The following is a 21,851-nucleotide window of genomic DNA, read 5'->3' on the forward strand; positions in this document are numbered from 1 at the left end:
CACGTGAAATCGCTAACCCAATTCAAGTTATGTCTGTCTGTCTGTCTGTCTCTCTCTCTCTCTCATGTCAAACATACACAGTTGAATGTGGGCAAGTTACATACACAGCCTAATGAAGCTTAAAAACTCTGAAGCCAAATATAAACACAAGGCAATGTTTATGTGATACACCTAGTCTACAAGGAAGGCCAGACTGCTGGGGGCACACAGCTGCCAGTGTGAGAGTCTAACTGACTCCGCTAGCTCAGGCCATGTCTGTCCCAGGAGAAGGTCAATGCTACTGTGCTCCCGGTAAGAGCTGTTGCTTGGAATTACGTCCCCAGAGTAGAACTGGAGCGCTTCAGTCTTCATCTCATTCCTACGACAGATAACAGTGGGCCAGGATCTCCACCTCCCAGCTGAGGGACTGAGCAGGAGCAAGGCAGCAGCTCCAGTGTGAAAGCTGCAGGCACAACCCCTTACACTTGCTGATGGCCAGCGCTCATCCCTAAGACCAGCCAGGCCAGCCGTTCTCTCAGCTGCCTGCTCCAACACTCTCGTCTGAAAAAAAAAAAAAAAAAAAAAAAAAAAAAAACAAAACCACAAATCCCAGTTCCTTCCAGATGAAATCAACATGTGTGCTTTGCACATCACTCACGCCTGAACACCACCAAAGTCAACACTTATCTCCATACACTCCCTGGGCCACTCTGGAAATATTCTGTTGAACCAATAATCACCCATCAGTCCTACAACAAAAGAGCAGGATTCTTGACCAAGAACATAAACGTCTTTAAAACAAACCCAGCACCAGTCAACACCTCTGCAGCCTTGCAAGTTCTGATGGCCTGCTTTCTGAACCTCTACTACAACTAATCTCCAGATGAACAGGAAACCTCCTAAGAGAAAAGCCAGCTTGAACCTTGTTATGACTATTGACCTCAAAACCTCATGAACATACTCTGTGAAAGTAATTGTGCCAAAACACATACAAATTAACAATGCAGTACTGTCAATACTACCTCCTGGGGGCACCAGGAGGACAAAATTTGATTCAGAAACTCGTAATTGGGCCCCGACTGGCGGTGCGCTGGTGCTGTGGAAGAGAAATACAAACATGAACTGGACAGAGCTTCTGTCCCTCCCCTCTGCACTCCCCATTTTTTTTTTTTTTTTTTACAGGCAGAGTGGACAGTGATTGCTGGTGCCTTGGCTCACTAGGCTAATCCTCCACCTTGCGGTGCCGGCACACCGGGTTCTAGTCCTGGTTGGGGCACCAGATTCTGTCCCGGTTGCCCCTCTTCCAGGCCAGCTCTCTGCTGTGGCCAGGGAGTGCAGTGGAGGATGGCCCAAGTGCTTGGGCCCTGCACCCCATGGGAGACCAGGATAAGCACCTGGCTCCTGCCTTCAGATCAGCGCGGTGCACCGGCCAAGGCAGCCATTGGAGGGTGAACCAACAGCAAAAGGAAGACCTTTCTCACTGTCCACTCTGCCTGTCAAAAAAAAAAAAAAAAAAAAAAAAGCTAATTAACAGAGTGAACAGTGAGAGAGAGATACAGAGAGAAAGGTCTTCCTTTGCCGTTGGTTCACCCTCCAGTGGCCGCCGTGGCCGGTGCACCGCGCTGATCCGAAGCCAGGAGAGCCAGGTGCTTCTCCTGGTCTCTCATGTGGGTGCAGGGCCCAAGCACTTGGGCCATCCTCCACTGCCTTCCCGGACCACAGCAGAGAGCTGGCCTCGAAGAAGGGCAACCGGGACAGAATCTGGCGTCCCGATCGGGACTAGAACCCAGTGTGCTGACACCACTCCCCACTTTAAGAAGACTTAAAGTCACAATGCCTGCAGCCAGCAACTTGTCATTAAGTCAACCAACAAGAGAAGCAGTAACTCTGGGCAGCAAAAACACACGCAAAAGTCCTAAGTGGTTAGTGACAAGAACCTCCTCCGATGGTCCTAACAGGAGCAATGTAACTGAGGAATCCGCATCATTGAGGCCAACATACAGAGTGACATCAGTACATCCATTTAGTGGATGGGAGAGAAGCAAAACCGAGACAGCAACAGAGGCGGAGCAGATATTTGACCATTCCCAACACAGATAAGTATGGTACAGAATGGTCCGGATACTCACTGTTCTTCTTGTACATCAGGATTTCAAAGGAATTCATCTCATAGTTCTCGAAGGTTTGCCGCACCTTTTCAATGGTGTCTTTGTCAGTCAGCTCCCCATACATAAAACTGAAATCAACCAAAGAGGCCAAGTGTTAGGTCCACAGGGACTAATTATTCTACAAGCACATGTTAAACATGTGTCCTACACCCAGCTCTATGCTAGGCATCATGGCACACACGCATGCAAAGTGAAACTATCCACTGAATCTAAAAGGATTTCCTAATTCCACTGTAACTAAGTCTCTATCATTGCATCCCACCAAAAGGAACTACGTCTAATGAGAGATTTATGCTAGAAAACAGTGGATCAGAAGACGGCATGATGAATGTTAGCACGGCAGCCCACGGAGGGGATCTCAGATCCCTTTCTGGCTGGTCATTCTCAGAAGGAAGATCAATGAGATCTAAAGAGCAGAGGGAGAGTAGCAGAGACAGAGGGATGAGAGCATCCAGGCAAAAGGTAAGCATGTGCAAAGGCACAGGGGTGGGAGTCAGGTTAATTCCAGGACCTGAATGAGGGTCCACTCACCAGGACTGGACTGCACACAGGAGGGAAATCAGGAATAGATAATTTAGAGACGCCAGCAGAGGACAGATCACAGAAGAGACCTGGTGTTATAAACCATGGGAAGTAATAAGAACCTTATCCCAAAAGCAGTGAGGGAAGCAGGAGGGTTTTAAGCAAAGGAGACTGGATCAGATCTCATTTTCTAAATACAACTGTAAGAGACATTCTGATAAAGATGGCCAAGTAATTTTGGACCACAAAGTTTTCCTCTTCTAAATCCAAATAAAAGTAAGCCAAAAAATTTCACAAAAATGTGCCCACTCAATAAGAAAAGTAAATATTAAGACATAACTAAGGGAAAGAAACAAGATTCAGCTACTGTCTGGGTTACTCTTTCCTGTCCCCTACTACTCTTGCCTAAAATAATAGCCTTAGGTTAAAAAAAAATTGAGATCATAAAATCCTACACCTTCTTATGAATATACCTCCTTGCTGTTCAAGTTTGGAGAAAAGTTGACTAAAGCGAGCTATAAGCACTGCTTAAAAAGAATGGGAGCCAATCCAAGACAGTAGAAGCTCCACCTCTGAACACTGGTCCTCAGCAGAGGGAGGAAACTGTCCAGGACTGTCTGGGTTCCTGGGACACCACCTGTGAATCGGTCTAAAGACCAACGTTTGTGTCCCTGGTAACAGGATACACCCTTCACCAGGTAGAATGAACCATGGCCAGGACACTAACAAAATGCAAGAGAAGAAAAGCCATCGCTCAGGGTGGCTGCACAGACCAGCTCTCAGACAAAGACTGCCCACTGGCCCAGCGAGCACCTCCCCAGCCCACTGCAGCCCTTCGGACAGCAAGGGTCACTCCTCGAGCCAGATAGTGCAGGAACAGCGGCATGGGGTCCACACCAACACCCCTCCCATCTTCTCAAACTGAGTGTACTGAATACGGTCTGTTTCCCAAAGACTTGAATCACACTGTCATAAAATCTCAGAGCTACAAAGGCCTACAGAGGTGACCAGGTGCAATTCCTGATCTAGAACTGAACCCCCAAGTCGCACTTGATCTTGGCTTCCAAATTCCAGCACTCTATACATAACCTAGCACTATCTCAAGGATTTCTCCTTTTTCTCTTTCAGAGTTAATTTTCTTTTTTTTTAAACTTCTATTTAGCAAATATAAATTTCCAAAGTACAGCTTATGGATTATAATGGCTTTTCCTCCCCATAACTTCCCTCTCGCCCACAACCCTCCCATCTCCCGCTCCCTCTCCCATTCCATTCACATCAAGATTCATTTTCAATTCTCTTTATATACAGAAGATCACTTGGTATATATTAAGTAAAGATTTCAACAGTTTGCACCCACACAGAACATAAAGTGTAAAATACTGTTTGAGTACTAGTTATAGCATTAATTCACATTGAAGAACACATTAAGGACAGAGATCCTACATGAGGAGTAAGTACACAGTGACTTCTGTTGTTGACTTAACAAATTGACACTCTTTATGGCGACAGTAATCCTCCTAGGCTCTTGTCATGAGTTGCCAAGGCTATGGAAGCCTTTTGAGTTTGCTGACTTCAATCTTATTTAGACAAGGTCATAGTCAAAGTGGAGGTTCATTCCTCCCTTCAGAGAAAGGTACCTCCTTCTTTGATGGCCTGTTCTTTCTATTGGGATCTCACTTGCAGAGATCTTTCATTTAGGTTGTTTTTGTTTGTTTGTTTGTTTGTTTGCCAGAGTGTCTTGGCTTTCCATGCCTAAAATACTCTCATGGGCTCTTCAGCCAGATCCGAATGCCTTAAGGGCTGATTCTGAGGCCAGAGTGCTGTTTAGGGCATCTGCCATTCTATGAGTCTGCTGTGTATCCCACTTTCCATGTTGGATCGTTCTCTCCCTTTTTTATTCTATCAGTTAGTATTAGCAGACACTAGTCTTGTTTATGTGATCCCTTTGACTCTTAGACCTATCAGTATGATCAATTGTGAACTGAAATTGATCATTTTGACTGGTGAGCTTCTAACCCCAAGGCCCAAGGGCACTGCTTGGTTAGTAACCCAGTGCAATACACAGGCCGCACTGTTAGCACAATTTACTAAGAGATCAAAGAGAGGGAGACATAACAGCGTGAATTAGAAACAACAAAATATTGGTTCTCTTTTTCTGAAAGAGTTTCGATGGAGAAAAAGCTCTAGGAATAATGCCCTTGTCTCCCGCATTGTAGTTACTCTTCTAAAATATTCATAAAATTTTTAAAAATTAATGTAGTCCTATACAGTTTCATTTTCCGTTAATTTTATTTGATCCACTAACTTGGACACTTAACTCAATCTTAAAAAGTCATAAACTTTTTTTTCTTTTTTTTTAACAGGCAGAGTGGACAGTGAGAGAGAGAGACAGAGAGAAAGGTCTTCTTCCTTTTGCCATTGGTTCACCCTCCAATGGCTGCCGCGGCCTGCGCACCGCACTGATCCAAAGGCAGGAGCCAGGTGCTTCTCCTGGTCTCCCACGCAGGTACAGGGCCCAAGGACTTGGGCCATCCTCCACTGCCCTCCCGGGCCACAGCAGAGAGCTGGACTAGAAGAGGAGCAACCGGGACTAGAACCATCCAGCGCCCCGACCGGGACTAGAACCTGGTGTGCTGGCGCCGCAAGGCAAAGGATTAGCCTAGTGAGCCGCGACGCCAGCAAAAAGTCATAAACTTTTTTTTTTTTTTTTTTTGACAGACAGAGTGGACAGTGAGAGAGAGAGACAGAGAGAAAGGTCTTCCTTTTGCCGTTGGTTCACCCTCCAATGGCCGCCGCGGCCCGCGCACTGTGGCCGGCGCACCGCTCTGATCTGATGGCAGGAGCCAGGAGCCAGGTGCTTTTCCTGGTCTCCCATGGGGCGCAGGGCCCAAGCACCTGGGCCATCCTCCACTGCACTCCCTGGCCACAGCAGAGAGCTGGCCTGGAAGAGGGGCAACGGGACAGAATCCGGCGCCCCGACCGGGACTAGAGCCAGGTGTGCTGGCGCCGCTAGGCGGAGGATTAGCCTAGTGAGCCGCAGCGCCGGCAAAAAGTCATAAACTTTTAAAGTCGTGTTTTGTAGATAAAATAGCTTCCCAGATTTTTTTTCTGGGTTTTCTCTATCTTCCTAACCACAGCTTTGTCATTTCTGGAGACCATGTTTTACATCTTTCTCAATTTTTCCCGCACAGTACATGAACTAGAGATGACATTGGTACCAATAATCTGAATAAACACTGAATGACATACAGGCAATTCTTTTTCCCAAAACACCCCATGATAGAGTGTTCATGAGAAGAAACCCAAACTTAAATACCTGCAGGTACTGCTTTTTTGCATCACTTCTGCCCTGTGATAGCCAGACAGCTTGCAAAATCCATCATTGCTGTACACAATGGGCCAGTCCACTATCTGGGCATTCCCCAGAACAAAATTAGTATCTGTTGGGGAAAAAAACAGAAAAGGGCACATGAGGTAAGACATTTGTTGAGGTTCAATAAGTACATAAACAATGTCAAGCAATCTAGGTATTTCTGCTTCCCTCCAAAACGCAGTCTTGTGGGCAGCACTGTTAACCTGGGATGCATACAAAAGAACAGCACTTTAGAACTTTACATTTTGAATGTAAGTGTTAACTAAAGCTACTGTACCCCAAGAAGAAGTTAGCAAAAGAAGCTTCACCAACAACCAATGAATCCCACAGAAATCCCATGGATTCCCATTAAGACCTATTTAAGTCCCAATGTGCCATCCCAGGGAAAGTGTACTGATAACAGAAAGCAAAACAAATCCCAAAAGTCCAGCACCTTCGCTTGTGAGGCTTTGGACAAAGCTACAAACCGGCCTTCTTGGCCCTGACTGCACTTGTCTTCTCAGAGAAGCAAAGGAGGGGCTGCCCGCTGCCTCATGGGACATACAACCCACAGAGATCCCTCCCCCTGGAAGGCACCGTGACAGGACCGTGGGGACACTGGTGCTTGGCAGAGGCTCACCAACGTGCTCCCAGCACAGAACCTTCTCACAGATCTCAGCTCAGCAGATGCAGAGTTATGTTCTGGAACTCTGCCATGCGACACCAGCCCACAACACACTCGTGCAGCAGGGGCTAAGTGGGCCAGGTTGCTTTGGCAGGCTCAGCATGTCCTCACTGCTTTGCACATTGCTTTCATTAATTAATTTATTTATTTGAAAGAGTTACAGTGAGAGAGAGAAAGAAGGGGAGACAGAGAGAGAGAGATCTTCCATCCGCTGGTTCACTCCCCAAATGGCCACAATGGCTGGAGCTGGGCCTATCCGAAGCCAAGAGTTAGGAGCCTCTTCCAGGTTTCCCACACGGGTGCAGGGGCCCAAGGACTTGGGTCATTCTCCACTGCTTTCCCAGGCCATTAGCAGGGAGCTGGATTGGAAGTGGAGCAGCCAGCACTCAAACTGGCATCCATATGGGATGCCAGTGCTACAGGGGGTGGCTTTACCTGCTATGCCACATCACTGGTCCCACATTTCTCATATTTTTAAAGATTGAAAGACTTCAATACTTTTTTTATGCTCCCTCCTGTCTTTTCAAGAACCTAAATTAAGCAAGCATCATCCAGCACTTAAATGTATTTATTATTTTAGCGCAGCTCCCTCCTCTCCACAGAATACCCATCCTCCTCCCCCTTAGAAAGCAAGCAAGCAAGCAGGGGCCAGTGCTGTGGTGTAGCTGGTAAAGCTGCCGCCTGCAGTGACGGCATCCCTTATGGGCACCAGTTCGAATCTGGGCTGCTCATCTTCTGATCCAGCTCTCTGCTATGGCCTGGGAAAGCAGTGGAAAACGGTCCAAGTGCTTGGGACCCCACACCCATGTGGTCTACGTGGTAGAAGCTCCCAGCTCCTGGCTTTCTGGCCATTCAGGGAGTGAACCAGCAGATGGAAGACCTACCTCTCTCTCTCTGTCTCTCTCTCCCTCTCCCTCTCTCTCCCTCTCTCTCTGCCTCTCTGTAACTCTGCCTTTCAAATAAATAAACAAATCTTAAGAAAAAAACAGGCAGTCAGGCATACTTCTTTGGTGTAAATTAGAAAAAGTGTAAATATATACATAATTACCTACCCCTCTCTGAGAGCGTAATATAGATATGTATCCTATGTAGCATGAACCAATGGTGACATACGGTGTCCTCATTGAATCGGAAGGTTAATTTTGTTCTAGGCCAGCATTTAGGATTTACTCACGCTTCCCTTCCTATGTGGGAAGGTGACTGTGTCTGGCCAGACAGGGTTCTCTACCCTTCACAGATGAGTTCATTTCCTAATTTTGCAGGTTCCACCTCATGTACACACCACTGAAGACACAAGACTGAAGAAGGCAAGCTGTCCAAGGCTGCACTGAGCCAAGGCCTTGTGGAGAAGGACAAGAGGGGAGATATAACTGAATACACTCATCTACCTGAGAATGCTTCCCTCTATTTAAAAAGGGACAGAAAATACAAATTACTTTTTTTAAGATTGATTTTATTTCCTTATTTGAAAGGCAAAGGGAGAGAGGGAGAGAGGGAGAGAGAGATCTTCTAAACATTGGTTCATTCTCCAAATGCCTGCAACAGCCACAGCTGGGCCAGGCCAAAGCCAGAACTACATCCCACTTGGGTGGTAAAGACTCAAGTTCATGAGCCATCATCTGCTGTCTCCTAGGGCGTACATTAGCAGGAGGCTGGATCCGAAGCAGAATAGGAGGGACTCAAGCTAGCTAATCTGACATGGGATGCAGGCATCCAAAGTGGGAGCTTAACCTGCTGCACCACAACATCCACCCTTCACCATCTTTTACAAGAATTCATCATTCCTTAAAACATTCCCACTACTCCTGGGGTACACATTTCACAGCTCTGTCTAGAATAAAAAAAGCTCATTCATCTCTTCTTCAACATTAGAAAGGAAGCAGAAAAACAGGAAGTGCACTAGGAATCCAATCATCTGTGTACTCAGAGAATTCTCACCATAGGATGCAAAATTCCAAAATAGTTTTCTCTCACTGCTAATCCAAGTAAGAGATTACAGCTCCCAAGGAGCAAGATTTTCTTGCCAATATGTGATGGAAGATCTAGGAATTCCCTCTTTATCCCAGGACTTGGAACAAATGGAAGAAGAAATCCTGGTCCCAGCTGCAAAGCCATTGGCCACCAAGAGTAAATAAATCCTTCTTCTGAGCACCCCATTCCTAGCGCGTCTGTTCTCTTCTAATCTTAGCTGTAAATCACCTTCCACAGAACAATCTGATAGCAAACTCAGGCTACCATTCAAATGTCACGACACCACCTCTACCATCAGGAGCCAATGCCTTCCTCTGAAGTGATATGTCAGGGATCAATGAGAACGGATGCTACTTATTGGTATTTACTCTGTGCCAAGTATAATATCAAGTATTTTACCCTATATCGAGTTTTTTGGGGAGATTCATCATGTTTATTTTTTTTAGTTTTAAAATTTAACAATCTGTAACATTTTACCACATTTGTTTCATACGTAGACATTATATACACACACATATATACTATTTTTCTTGAAAATGGATATAAATATCACAAAGCAGGGGAATAAGGGATTTGTGACAATGATCACAGCATGGAAACAAAAGGATCTATTGCCAGGTACATGGTATAATTCAGTGAAGTAATATTTATAGCTTTATATCAAATGATATGACATCCATATGATTTTTATTCTCTATATTAACCTCCACAAATAAGAAAAAACATGTGATATTTGTCTTTCTGGATCTGGCTTATTTCTTTTAGCATAATGAACTCCAGTTCTATCCATTTTGCTGCAAATGTCAGGATTCCATCCATGCCCATGTCCATGGTTGAGTAACAGTCCATCGTGCTCCAGTCATCAGTTAATGGACATCTAGGCTGCTAAGCTGACTCCATATCTTCGCTACTGTGAATTGAACTACTATAAACACCAGAGTGTGTGTAGCTCTTTCATATGCTGATTTCACTTTCTTTGGCTATATTCCCAGGAGTGGGCTATCTGGGTCCTATGGCAGATCTATTTTTAGTGTTCTAAGGAACATCCATACTGTTTTCCTTAATGGTTGCACCAAGTTACACTCCCACCAGCAGTGTATTGGGGTACCCTTTTTTATACGACCTTGACAGTATCTGCTCTTTTTTGTTTGTTTGTGATAACAGCCATCCCAACTGAAGTGAGGTGATGCAACAATCCGTGAACTGGTGTTATTCTACTGAAGAAAGTGTCAGAGAGGCCATCATTTACTCAAGAGGAAACCAGTTCTCTGGAGAGGTACAACAGCCCGTTACATCAAGGTAGAGCTGGGATCTGAATCTGGGTCGATGTGACTTCAAAATCCATGCCTTTAATCATTGTACTACATAGACTCCTTCTTGCTTCACTCGGTACTAAAATCAGACCATTTCTATGATTTAACTCCTGAAAATACTGAGTATTTAAGACTTTTAATGGATGAGTCAACACTGGCATTATTGTTGTCATATATATTATAATTATTCTACCATATGATATATGAGAATGCCCTCTGGGAACTTGATGTGAGAAGAAGTAATTGCTCACCCTCTAAAGCTTGGTTTCTCCAATCTGCCTTTCCAAAGTTTTGTCTCTTGAAAACTTTCATCCCTGATTTCTTAAATAAGTTAGACTTCAATAGGCTAGTCTGCTAACCTCTTTCTACAACAGTCTTGCTTCCACACAATGCTAGAAGAGGAGGCTGAGCTGGCATCAGGGTACAACAGGCTAAGACACTGCCTGTACCACCAGCATGCTTTATGAGCACTGGTTCCAATCCTGGCTGCTCCACTTCCCATCCAGCTCCCTGCGAATGTGCTTGGGAAAGCAGCAGAAGATGACCGAAGGCCTTGGGCCCCTGCCATGCATGTGGGAGACCCAGATGGAGTTCCTGACTCCTAGCTTTGGTCTGGCCCAACCCAAGCCATTGCAGCCATCTGGGAAGTGAACCAGTGGATGGAAAATCCCTCTATCTATCTATCTATCTATCTATCTATCTATCCCTCTATCTATCTATCTATCTACCTATCTACCTATCTGTCTATCTGTCTATCTGTCTATCTGTCTATCTACATGTTTGTGTGTGTGTGTGTGTGTGTGTCCCTCTCTCAGTAACTCTGCCTCTCAAATAAATGAAACTTCCGAAAAAAGAAGAGGGGGGCCAGTGCTGTGGCATAGAGGGTAAAGCCACCACTTGCAGTGCTGGCATCCATCCCATATGGGTGCCAGTTCGAATCCCAGCTGCTCCACTTCTGTGGAGCAGAGCTGCATCCAGCTCTCTGCTATGGCCTAGGAAAGCAGTAGAAGGTGGCCTAAGTCCCTGGGCCCCTGCACCCATGTGGGAGACCAGGAAGAAGTCTCCTGGCTCCTGGCTTCAGATCAGCACAGCTCCGGCCATTGTGGCCAATAGGGGAATTAACCAGTGGATGGAAGACGTGTGTGTGTGTGTGTGTGTCTCTGCCTCTGCCTCTCTGTCACTCTTTCAAAAAAAAAAAAAGAAAGAAAAGAAAAGAAGAAGAAGAGCAAAAAAAAGAGAGGAAGAAGAGGGAGTAGAGAGGAGAGGAGAAGGGGGAAGACTTTGTGCCCAGCTCGCAGTTGGATTCTCATGTGTGGGAGAGACCACACTGGGAAACCTAACACTGCAGCCGATGGGCCATGTGTTCTAAGCCTCTGAGCCTCCCATGGTTCCCGTGAGGTAGGTCTGGAAATTTCCCTGTGGCTGCTGAAGTTACATACGCACATGCGTATCACAGTGGAGTAAGCGGAGCCAAGGGCAAGCTGTCCAAGTCTAGGATCAGCGTCAGGAAATACCAGGAGAGAGCTGTAGGGACACTGGGAGCCTAGACTAGATGCAGTCATCCACACAACCATACACAGGGAGAATAACAGAGCCTGTGGATTGGGTTGGGCTGGGGCAACAAGTTCTGTTCAACCCAAGAGAATGGAACCTAAGTTCACCAGCTGCAAACTTGAACTCCACAGATAAGCTAGGCACCGGGTGATCAGGAAACTGGGGATCATCTGCAGAGACCTAAGGAACTAGAGGGGAAACCAGGCCTTGTATCTGGGGATCTGAGGTTCTAGAGGCCTTGCATGTCCCTTGCTTCCACAACACACACCATCTTGGAGAGAAGCAATGGACGAGAAGAACAGGAATCTGAATCGGAAAGACTGAGTTTTCCAAAGACTATTTAAACTGGAGGAGCAGGAGATGCTTAGAGTCCCACTAACCTGTCTCCCCTTGCTATTCAGTGGGGTGGGAGCTTTGCGGGGAGATTAGTTCTTTTTAAAACACGAGAGTGCTTGTAAGTGTTCACATAGGAGGGAGATGATGCAGTATTTGTCTTTCTGTGCCTGACTTACCTCACTTAACATGAAGTCCTCTAGTTCCAATAGGGGAAGTTGGGTGTGGCTTACAAATTGTGACAAATAGATCCTACTAACATGGATGTTAGTAAGTGAAGCTGGATGTGGGATACATGCTAACTCTTTGTATCATGCAATTTTTGTTATGTAAATTTGAAATTACTCTGAACTCAAAAGTTTAGAAAAAATAATGAGGTAAGTGTGGGTGGGTCAAAGTAAATTTGCCCCATTGCCTCTAGAATTATTCTGCCCTAAGGTCAGACAGGCTCAAACAACTGAGACTCTCCTGAAAAGGGGGGAGGGCATAAATTCTCATGCAAGAGCTCCAAGACAGTAACTCCACATAGCCAAGACGACTTAATTTCTCCAGGTGGTTGGCTGTATTCCCAATGGTTGAGAATGCCACGCAAGAGAGTTCCAATAAAGTGACACGGAATTTCTAGCCAAATGCTCAGACTTGCATTCCAGATCCAAACATAAATGACTCTGGGATTATTTACTATTTCCCATTCTTGGTAAATGGAACCATAATTCAAAGCCAAGCAAAACTTAATTAGGAAAGAAACCACTGCTTGGACAAAAAATCAAAACACCATCCCCTATACAACTAAGTGGGAAGATATCTCATGCTTGTGGACTGTAAGAATTAGTATTGTCAAAAATGCCCATGCTGGGGCTGGCACTGTGGCACAGCAGGTAAAGCCATCACCGGCAATGCTGGCATCCCATATGGGCACCGGTTTGAGACCTGGCTGCTCTCCTTCCCACCCAGCTCCCTGCTAACGTGCCTGGGAAAGCAGTAAAAGATGGCCCAAGTACTAGGGCTCCTGCTACCCACATGAAAGACCTGGAAGAAGCTCTTGGTTCCTGGCTTCAGCCTGGCCTGTCCCTACCCATTGAGGCCATTTGGGAAGAGAACCAGCAGATGGAAGACTTCAAGACCCCTCTCTCTCTCTCTTTCTCTCTCTCTCTCTCCTTCACTCTAACTTTGCCTTTCAAATAAATAAATAAAACTTTAAAAAATAAAATTAAAATTGTGCTTATACCACACAATGGGCTCTATAGATTCAATGCAATCTCTACCAAAATTCCAATGACATTTTTCACAGAAATAGAAAAAAGCAACACTCAAATTCATACAGAATGACAAACTCATCCAAAAACACCCAGAACAATGTTTGGCTAAATATCTAGCCAACTCATGGGCCAGTCAAGTTGACACATAGCATTTACCACCACAAACACCAAAGAAAAAGCACTTAATTATATGACTTCTGGAACAATCTTTAACACAATCAACAGAGCAATGAGTTACAGATTCTGTAACTCACTCAAAGTATCTGGCAGAACTTGCTGTCTGGCAGAATAGAGAACAGCTACAAAGTTCTATAATGATAAAGAGTTTAAATTAACTGAAATGTGATCCCTGTTAAACATAAGAGTGGGAATAAGAGAGGGAAGAGATGTATAATTTGGGACATGCTCAAGCTGACTTTCCCCAAATGGTAGAGTTAGAAACATACCAGGGGACTCCAATTCAATCCCATCAAGGTGGCATGTACCAATGCCATCTCACTAGTCCAAGTGATCAATTTCAGTTCACAATTGATCATAATGAAAGGACTAAGAGTCAAAGGGAGCACATAAACAAGTCTAGTACCTGCTAACACTAACGGATAGAATAAATAAAGGGGAGAGTGATCCAACATGGGAAGTGAGATACTCAGCAGACTCATAGAATGGCAGATGTCCTAAATAGCACTCTGGCCTCAGAATCAGCCCTAAAGGCATTCGGATCTGGCTGAAAAGCCCATGAGAGTATTTCAGGCATGGAAAGCCAAGACACTCTGGCAAAAGATCTCTGTGAGTGAGATCCCAGTGGAAAGAACAGGTCATCAAAGAAGGAGGTACCTTTCTCTGAAGGGAGGAGAGAACCTCCACTTTGACTATGACCTTGTCTAAACAAGATAAGAATCGGAGAACTCAGAGGGCTTCCATAGCCTTGGAAACTCATGACTGGAGCATAGGGAGATTACTGATGCCATAGACAGGAGTGTCAATTGGTAAAGTCAACAACAGGAGTCACTGTGCACTTACTCCTCATGTAGGATCTCTGTCCTTAATGTGCTGTGCATTGAGATTTAATGCTATAACAAGTACTCAAACAATATATTTCACTTTGTGTTTCTATGGGGGTGCAAACTGTTGAAATCTTTACTTAATGCATACTAAACTGATCCTCTGCAAAAAAAAAAAAAAAAAAAAAAAAAGGAAAGAAATTATCAATTCCCAACTTGACTCTCACTGGGATTAAACATGACAATAGGTCTGATCTGATTTCATCATCATTTAAAAAAAATCATCTATTATTTTTCACTTTATGTTTCTGTGTGGGAGCAAACTGTTGAAATCCTTACTTAATGTATACTAAGCTGATCTTCTGTATATTAAGATAATCGAAAATGAATCTTGATGTGAATGGAAGGGGAGAGGGAGTGGGAAAGGGGAGGGTTGTGGGTGGGAGGGACGGTATGGGGGGGAAGCCATTGTAACACATGAGTCGTACTTTGGAAATTTATATTCATTAAATAAAAGTTAAAAAAAAAAGAGTTTCTATGAGGGCAACGTTTACTCTTCCACGCCTGAGGTTTCCACTGACAGGTGTGGAAGGTGTCCACCCTAGCCTGCAAAGAAGCTCTGGAGGAAACACTTTGAGTTCTCTTTTCACTCCCCTTACACCTCCATAATCAGATAGATCAAGCTACCAGTAGGAACCTCAAAAGCAAGAGGACCCCATTGCATCTGGGCCTCTCAGAGTGGCCTGTGCCCCAGCATGGAGAGGACAGAGAAGGCTTGAACTACCTGATTGTGTGTGGTACTCAGCACCTACATGTAATAGGCCCTGCTAAACCTCTGCTCAGTCAGCTCCAGCTTCTTAGCCTAGGAGTCGGTCAGTAACTCGTGGTCCAAAGCCAATGTCTAGGCTTGAGGAGGAAACAAATGACACTGCCATGTTCTCTAATCTAAGAGTAACAGAGCTGGGGGCCAGTGCTGTGGTGTAGCAGGTAAGGCCACCACCTGCAGTGCTGGCATCACACATGGGTGCAGGTTCATGTTCCAGCTGCTCCTCTTCAGATCCAGCTCTCTGCTAAGGCCTGGGATAGCAGTAGAAGATGGCCCAAGTCCCTGAGCCCCTGCACCTGTGTGGGAGACTGGAAGAAGCTCCTGGCTTCAGATCAGCACAGCTCCAGCCATTGAGGCCAACTAGGGAATGAACCAGCAGATGGAAGACCTCTCTCTCTCTCTCCCTTTCTCTGCCTCTCTGCCTCTCCTCTCTCTGTGTAACTCTGGCTTTCAAATAAATAAATCAAAAAAAAAAAAAAAAAAGAGCTGATATTGTCATTTTGACCTTTATTTGGCTCCCTTGGATAGTCTTCAATTGAGTAAAAACCTGCAGGTAGGAGCCGGCACTGTGGCATAGCGGGTAAAGACACCACATGCAGTGCTGGCACCCTACATGGGTGCCGGTTCGAGTCTCAGCTTCTCCACTTCTGATCCAGCTCTCTGCTATGGCCTGGATAGCAGTGGAAGATGGCCCAAGACCTTGGGCCCCTGCACCCTCATGGGAGACCCAGAAGAAGCTCCTGGCTCCTGACTTTGGATCAGCACAGCTCCGGCCATTGCAGCCATCTGGAGGAGTAAACCAGTGGATGGAAGACTTCTTTCTTTCTTTCTCTCTCTCTCTCTCTCTCTCTCTCTCTCTGCCTCTGCTTCTCTGTAACTATGCCTTTCAAATAAATAAATTAATTAAAAAAAAAACCCTGCAGGTAATGCGAGTAAAATGGTTTCCAAAACATTAAGACTCAACGATGTAAGACTCGGGATGCATTGAGAGGGCACTGCCCTCCTGACTCCTGGCACTGCCGAGCCGCACTGCTGGGACTCTTCATGAATGCCTCCAGAGAGGAGGCAACATAAGCCCTTCCAGACACTGTGGGGCTCTGTAAATCTTTTCCAATTTCTTTCTTCTTTTATGAAAATATTTTTTAGAAGAGACAAGCTGCTTACATGTGCAGAGCTGAGGGTCCCCTCTCTACAACAGCTGAAAGGTACAGTCCAAGCCTCACCATGAACATTGAGATAACATTGGAAGTCCCCCAACAACCTCCGCCTCCTTCCTTTCATGCCCTGTGTAAGCCCTTCCCTTTGAACCTGGGCAGGTCTGTGATTGGCTCCCACCAATAGACTGCAGTAAAGTTGCTGCTGTGCTGATCCCAGGCCTTCGCTTTAGTATCTGCCGGCTTGGGCACTCCTGGAAGCCCTGACCGTCCATTTGTGAAGTCCAGCTCTACCACTGCACAGGCCACATGGACTCTCTACAACAGAGGCCATCTAGTGAAAGAAAAAAGGTCCTGGGATGACATGGAGAAGAACTAAAGAACCTCATCAGCTGTGGAAACCAATAAAAGAAAGAGCAGTAATAAACACCCTATTAATCCACCCTGCCCCTCCCTCAGCAACCCCAATATCCCAGGGCACCATCTGAAAGACGCTGGTGGGGACAACGAGTTGGGTTCCAGCCGCAGTGTTGTCCCTAATGAACTGTGTAGCTGAGCCACATCCGCTCCGTGGGTCTGGGTGCAACTGGGAGCCTGAATAGATCTCTAGCCTCTGGTAGTATCAGAAGACGCCTCTCTAAGTAACTACATTCACAACACAGAACAAACCAGATGCTGCCCCTGCCACCTGCAAGCCACCACCCCCTTGGAGTAATCAACCACTCGGTACTCTGAAATATCACTTCTCTACACAGCCTGGGTCACTTAAAACTAGCAGAAACCCCTTCTAAACTTAGTATTCACATTTCAAATCAGCCATGCTGTATCAGGCTTTTCTCAGTGGAATTAGTCAGGTCTGGGAAATGACATGATATGCTGTATTCATGTAAATACGTACCATACTGTCCAAGGGTTCTACAGTGGAAATAAATCACATTCTGGTAGGTCCATTTATAGATAAGGCAAGTGTCCAAATTTGTCTTTGGAGTCAGTAAGCTCCAGGTAAGAAATATATACATCATCACCCCTCCTTAAAATCCCTGAGGAATTGGCCCCAGGAACCCCAGACACCAGAACCCTCAGATACTCAAGTCCCATACATAAATGGCATGTTATTTGCATGGAACCTATGCACATCCACCTGTGTCCTTTAAATCCTCCCTAGATTACTTACAATACAGTGGTTACCACACTGTATGCAGAACCCCTGGATTCAGAAAGCCGACTAGTCTTTTTGCAAAAAGATAGAATGTGAAACGGCCAATCAGCCAGTGGTCCATTCTGAAACATCTGCCTCCAACTTGAGATTTTCTAAACTCATCAAGTCCCTCCTACATTGTTCAGTCAAATGTGCAGGCTCAACCTGGCTGCCCTCGCCATGATTTATTCATTGGCTCTCATCTCAAAGTTCTCCAGGTCTTTGATGCAAATTAGCCAGATTCTTCTGCCTCCCTTGGATGCCTTTTTGCCCCCTGAGGGTCGGTAACTGCAAGAGTGCCTGCAATTAACTGCAAGGTTTTCCTAAATTCAACCTTCCTCAGCCCACACAGTTTTCCTCTGATCCACAGAATACAGCAAACATCCTCTAAAAATGTAAGGCTCCCCTCCCCCTAAAGTTTCTTCAGCTGATGGGGCATGAGCCAAATTACACTGTGGTCGTCAGATGTGTCAAAATCATCCCTAAACCTACCATTTGCCCATAAAGCGTAACACAGAGATATTCTAAAAAGAAATTATTAGAAAATTGCTTTTCATCGTAATTACCACAAGTAACAAAGGAGAAACTAACTAAAGCAATGACTTAGAAAAGTGACTCAGTTTTGGCAATTACACAGATAAAAGCTACATTCAGCAAGCAGTTCACACATATTTCTTGTTCCCAGCCAACACCAGTTATTTAGAGGGCTACAGCAAATATTTTGCAGTGTACTTCTAATAACTCTAGATCGTTTCCTTAGAAGAGAACATGTCTTCCTGACACTCTGTAATGTTGTAGATTACTAAGAACATCAGTGCTCTTACAAGGCAAGCTAAAGTAACAAATATAGTTTCCTTTCTCTTGGAACAAGGAAATAAAAATAGAAAAACAATGATTGAGATGAAAGATGAGAACAAGGGCAGGCATCGTGGCTCAGCAGGTTAAGTAGCCACCTGCAACCCTGGCATCACATACGGGTGCTGATTTGAAGTCCAGCTGCTCCACTTCTGATCCAGCTCCCTACTAATGCACCTGGGAAGGCAGCAGAGAACGGCCCAAGAGCTTGGGCCCCTGCACCCACATGGGAGATCCAGATGAAGCTCCTGGCTCCTGGCTTCGACCTGGCCCAGCCCTGGTCATTGTGGCCATTTGGGGAGTAAACCAGCAGATGGAAGATCTCTCTGTCTCTGTCTCTCTCTCTCTCTATATATATATATATATATAACTCTGCCTTTCAAATAAATAAAATACAGCCTTAAAAAAAAAAAAAACTAGATGAGACAAGAAGTATATATATCAACACTAGACAAAGACCAAGAAACAATAGCTCAATTTACCTGAACCCAAATAAAATTCACACCAGAAATTATGTTTTTAAAAGGTCAGGGTGTGATCTCATTTGCTAGGATGGAGAAGACACGATGAGCAGCAAGAAGCTAGGTAGGTAAGACACACTGACGGGAAACATCCCAGAACTTAATATCAGCAAAGTCATTTTGTGGCTCTCTTGTGTTTTTCAACAATAGAATTACATGAAAACGACTTCTCTAAATTGTCAAGGGCCCAATCTTTGCACAAAACAAACTAAGCTCCCAAGAGATTCAATAGTTATTTGCTTTGTCTCTGATTTTAATATCCTACAAAAATACATTTTTGATTAAGTCAGTAAATTACAATGGGGGGAGAAATTTCAATTTCAAAAGCAAACTTCAACACTTCATTTACTGGGAAGCTGCCCCTAAGTAAACGCTTTCAAAAACATGACCTTCATCTCCATTCAGCACCCAATCAAAGATTTTAAAATAATAAACAGAGAGATAGATCGGTTCACAAGCAATATGCAAGGGAATGAGAGTATACGTGAAAATGTGTTAGAAATATAGAGGCTTGACTACTGAATGATACTTGACGTAACAAATATGAAGTCAGCAGTATCTTGAATTACTACTAGGAAACATTTGTTTGTGTGGTCAATTGCTTAAAATGGTTCAATAAATTAATCACTCAGGGATTTTTATTGTCATTTTTATAGTCCTAATAATTTATTAATGTACATCTGAATATATATCATAAACACTTTGAACAAAAAATCTTAGACAACCATTGAACAAAAAAAATAATAATCATTCCCAGAACTCAAAAAAAATGGTTCAAGGTAAACAACATAGCAATAGTAACCAGTACCTGAAAAGGGATTGCATTTCTTATGCTACTTTCACATTTGCCTCCCGTGTTAATTTTGAGCTTTCTCAGAACAGATGGAGGGTAGCAGCAGGTGGATGGGAGGAATCTCAGCGGCTCAGTTTCCCACACTGAGTATCTACTGTGTCCCGAGAAAGGCAGAAGTGCAGGAGCCAGGCCTTTCCATTTGGAAGCTTCCCACTCCAGCTTGATTACCCTCCTCACTCCACATATCAGTCCACTTGCTTCCCCCTCCCAGGTCTTGTAGCAAAAGACTAAAGCAGCAGGGTTCTATTGGTCAAACCACCCATATTCAGAAATGGCCCAATTAGATTCTCTTCCCAGAACAAAAGGGAAAACACTGAGGCTGTATCAACTCTGCAGAGCTGAGAAACAACTTTAACCTGATGCATAACTGCAGAGAGGCAGTCCTGCAAGAAAAATGGGGAGCTCCGAGGAGCAGCTGCAAGGCCATGTGAAGGGAGCACTGGACAGGGAGCATCTGTATCTGGCAGGGGCAGATACAGATGGAGGGAGGAGGCAGAGAGCACAGGGACAGATGCATGGTGATAGGCATGTAGTAACAACAAAGATGGGGTTGAAGACAGATAGCACAGGGGGCCAGACACACAGTGAGACAGACATACAGACAGCAAGAGGCAGAGACAGACGGGAAGACGGATGGGTGAAGGAGAGGAGAGTGAAGGCATGGAGGGAGACAGGCATGGGGAGGATGGGCCAACACAGAACGTGAGAGCTTAAGCAGAGTCGAAGAACAGGCATCCCGGGGGAAGAGACCAAGAGGAAGACCCAGAGCTGGGGGAAAGTCCAAGAGAGATTCCAGGAGAGACACAGGGGAGATATGGAAACCAAGAGCCAGAGGAACACTGGGGCTCAGAACAGGAACCCCAGACTGAGCTGGTCAAACAGTCTCAGAGCCAAGGTCTCCCTGACTTCCCCCAACCCCCCGGCTCTCAATCCTTCCTGATTCTCTTTCTCTTACTACATGGAAGGAGAGGCTTTGTCTGAAGTTCCCTACTGACCTAAAGACTGGGTCCACCAAAGAAGTACACCATTACCTCCAAGTCTTCCTGAAATTTCCTTAACCAAGGAAGAGTAACTCATATCACAGTGTTTGAAAATCAAAGACCACCCCAGAGCCCTGAGGAACTTCGTCCCAAGCTGCTGCGTGCCTGCTGAGTTCATTCATTTCTCTAAAGATGGATTCCTTTCCCTCTGAAATTGTCTACATTCCCCCAACTTCCCTCTCCTCTACGAAGAGGATATTGAAGCTTCAACCATCTGTCCTCTTCTTTGAGTTCCATATTTTTGCATGAGTCCTGTGCATATGTGCACATGAATAAATTTGCTATGCTTTTCTCTGGCTAACCTGACTTCTGTTATAGGAGGAGTGTTGGACATGACCCTTTAAGATGGACAAGGAAGGGATCACCCCCTTTTCTGCCCCTACATGGAAATACAAAGAGAAGAAAACCAGGAAATCCAGGGAAGGCATTGCTGGGGACAAGTGAGAGGTAGGCACTGGGCAGTTGAAGATGATGAGAACTGCAGAGGAAAGTGGACCCCTCAGCGTGGGGCGGGGGGCTGCAGCAAGCAGCCGAGAGATCTAGCTGGGCAGGAAAGCTGCAACGGACTCTCACATCACAGAAGGAGAATCACTAGAATCTAGGACCCCCTCTTTCAAACGCATCAAGTGTCATTTCAAAATGGCAGATTGCATATGCACATCTGTTTCCTCATTCTTGAAATGACAGCTGCAAAATTAAGAGGGGTATAGTGAGGACAACAAAGAGAATGGAGCCATCCAGTTACCAGAAAACGAAAGGCAGACGGTGGATGCAGTGTGGCAGAGGAAACCCACCATTTTGGGGGTTTAATAATTAATTAATTTTTAAGGATTTCATGAGTACAACTTCAGGAATATAGGTATTCTTCCCACCATAACCGCCCTCCCACCCACACTCCCACCCCTCCTCCTCCTCCCTCTCCCATTCCCAGTCCCATTCTCCACTAAGATCCATTTTCAATTAACTTTGTACACACAAGACCAATTCTATGCTAAGTAAAGATCTCAACAACTTGTACACACACGGACATACACACAAAAACTGAGAACTCATTTTACAGTTAATTCTCATAATACAACTCATTGAGGACAGAGGTCCTGCATGGGGAGTAAGTGCACAGTGACTCCTGTTGTTAATTTAACAATTAACACTCTTATGTGTGATATCAGTGATCACCCGAGGCTCTTGACATGAGCTGCCAAGGCTATGGAAGCCTTTTGAATCCACAAACTCCGTCGGTATTTAGACAAGGCCATAGTCAAAGTGG

At 45.0% G+C, this 21,851-nt stretch overlaps 1 protein-coding gene across 2 annotated transcripts in view; it reads right to left on the minus strand.

Annotated features, from left to right (window-relative positions):
• KCNH1 (potassium voltage-gated channel subfamily H member 1) overlaps window positions 1–21,851 on the minus strand; it is a 379,659-nt gene that overhangs the window by 347,195 nt on the left and 10,613 nt on the right. For both annotated transcript variants that reach the window (XM_002717533.5, XM_002717532.5), the window contains exons 2-3: window positions 5,986–6,109; window positions 2,109–2,215 (exon numbers count right to left, since the gene is read on the minus strand). In XM_002717533.5, the coding sequence (XP_002717579.1) occupies window positions 2,109–2,215; window positions 5,986–6,109 (231 nt within the window). The remainder of the gene's footprint in view (window positions 1–2,108; window positions 2,216–5,985; window positions 6,110–21,851) is intronic.

Source organism: Oryctolagus cuniculus, chromosome 13, assembly GCF_964237555.1.
Source record: "Oryctolagus cuniculus chromosome 13, mOryCun1.1, whole genome shotgun sequence".
In the NCBI taxonomy this organism is placed as follows: domain Eukaryota; kingdom Metazoa; phylum Chordata; class Mammalia; order Lagomorpha; family Leporidae; genus Oryctolagus; species Oryctolagus cuniculus.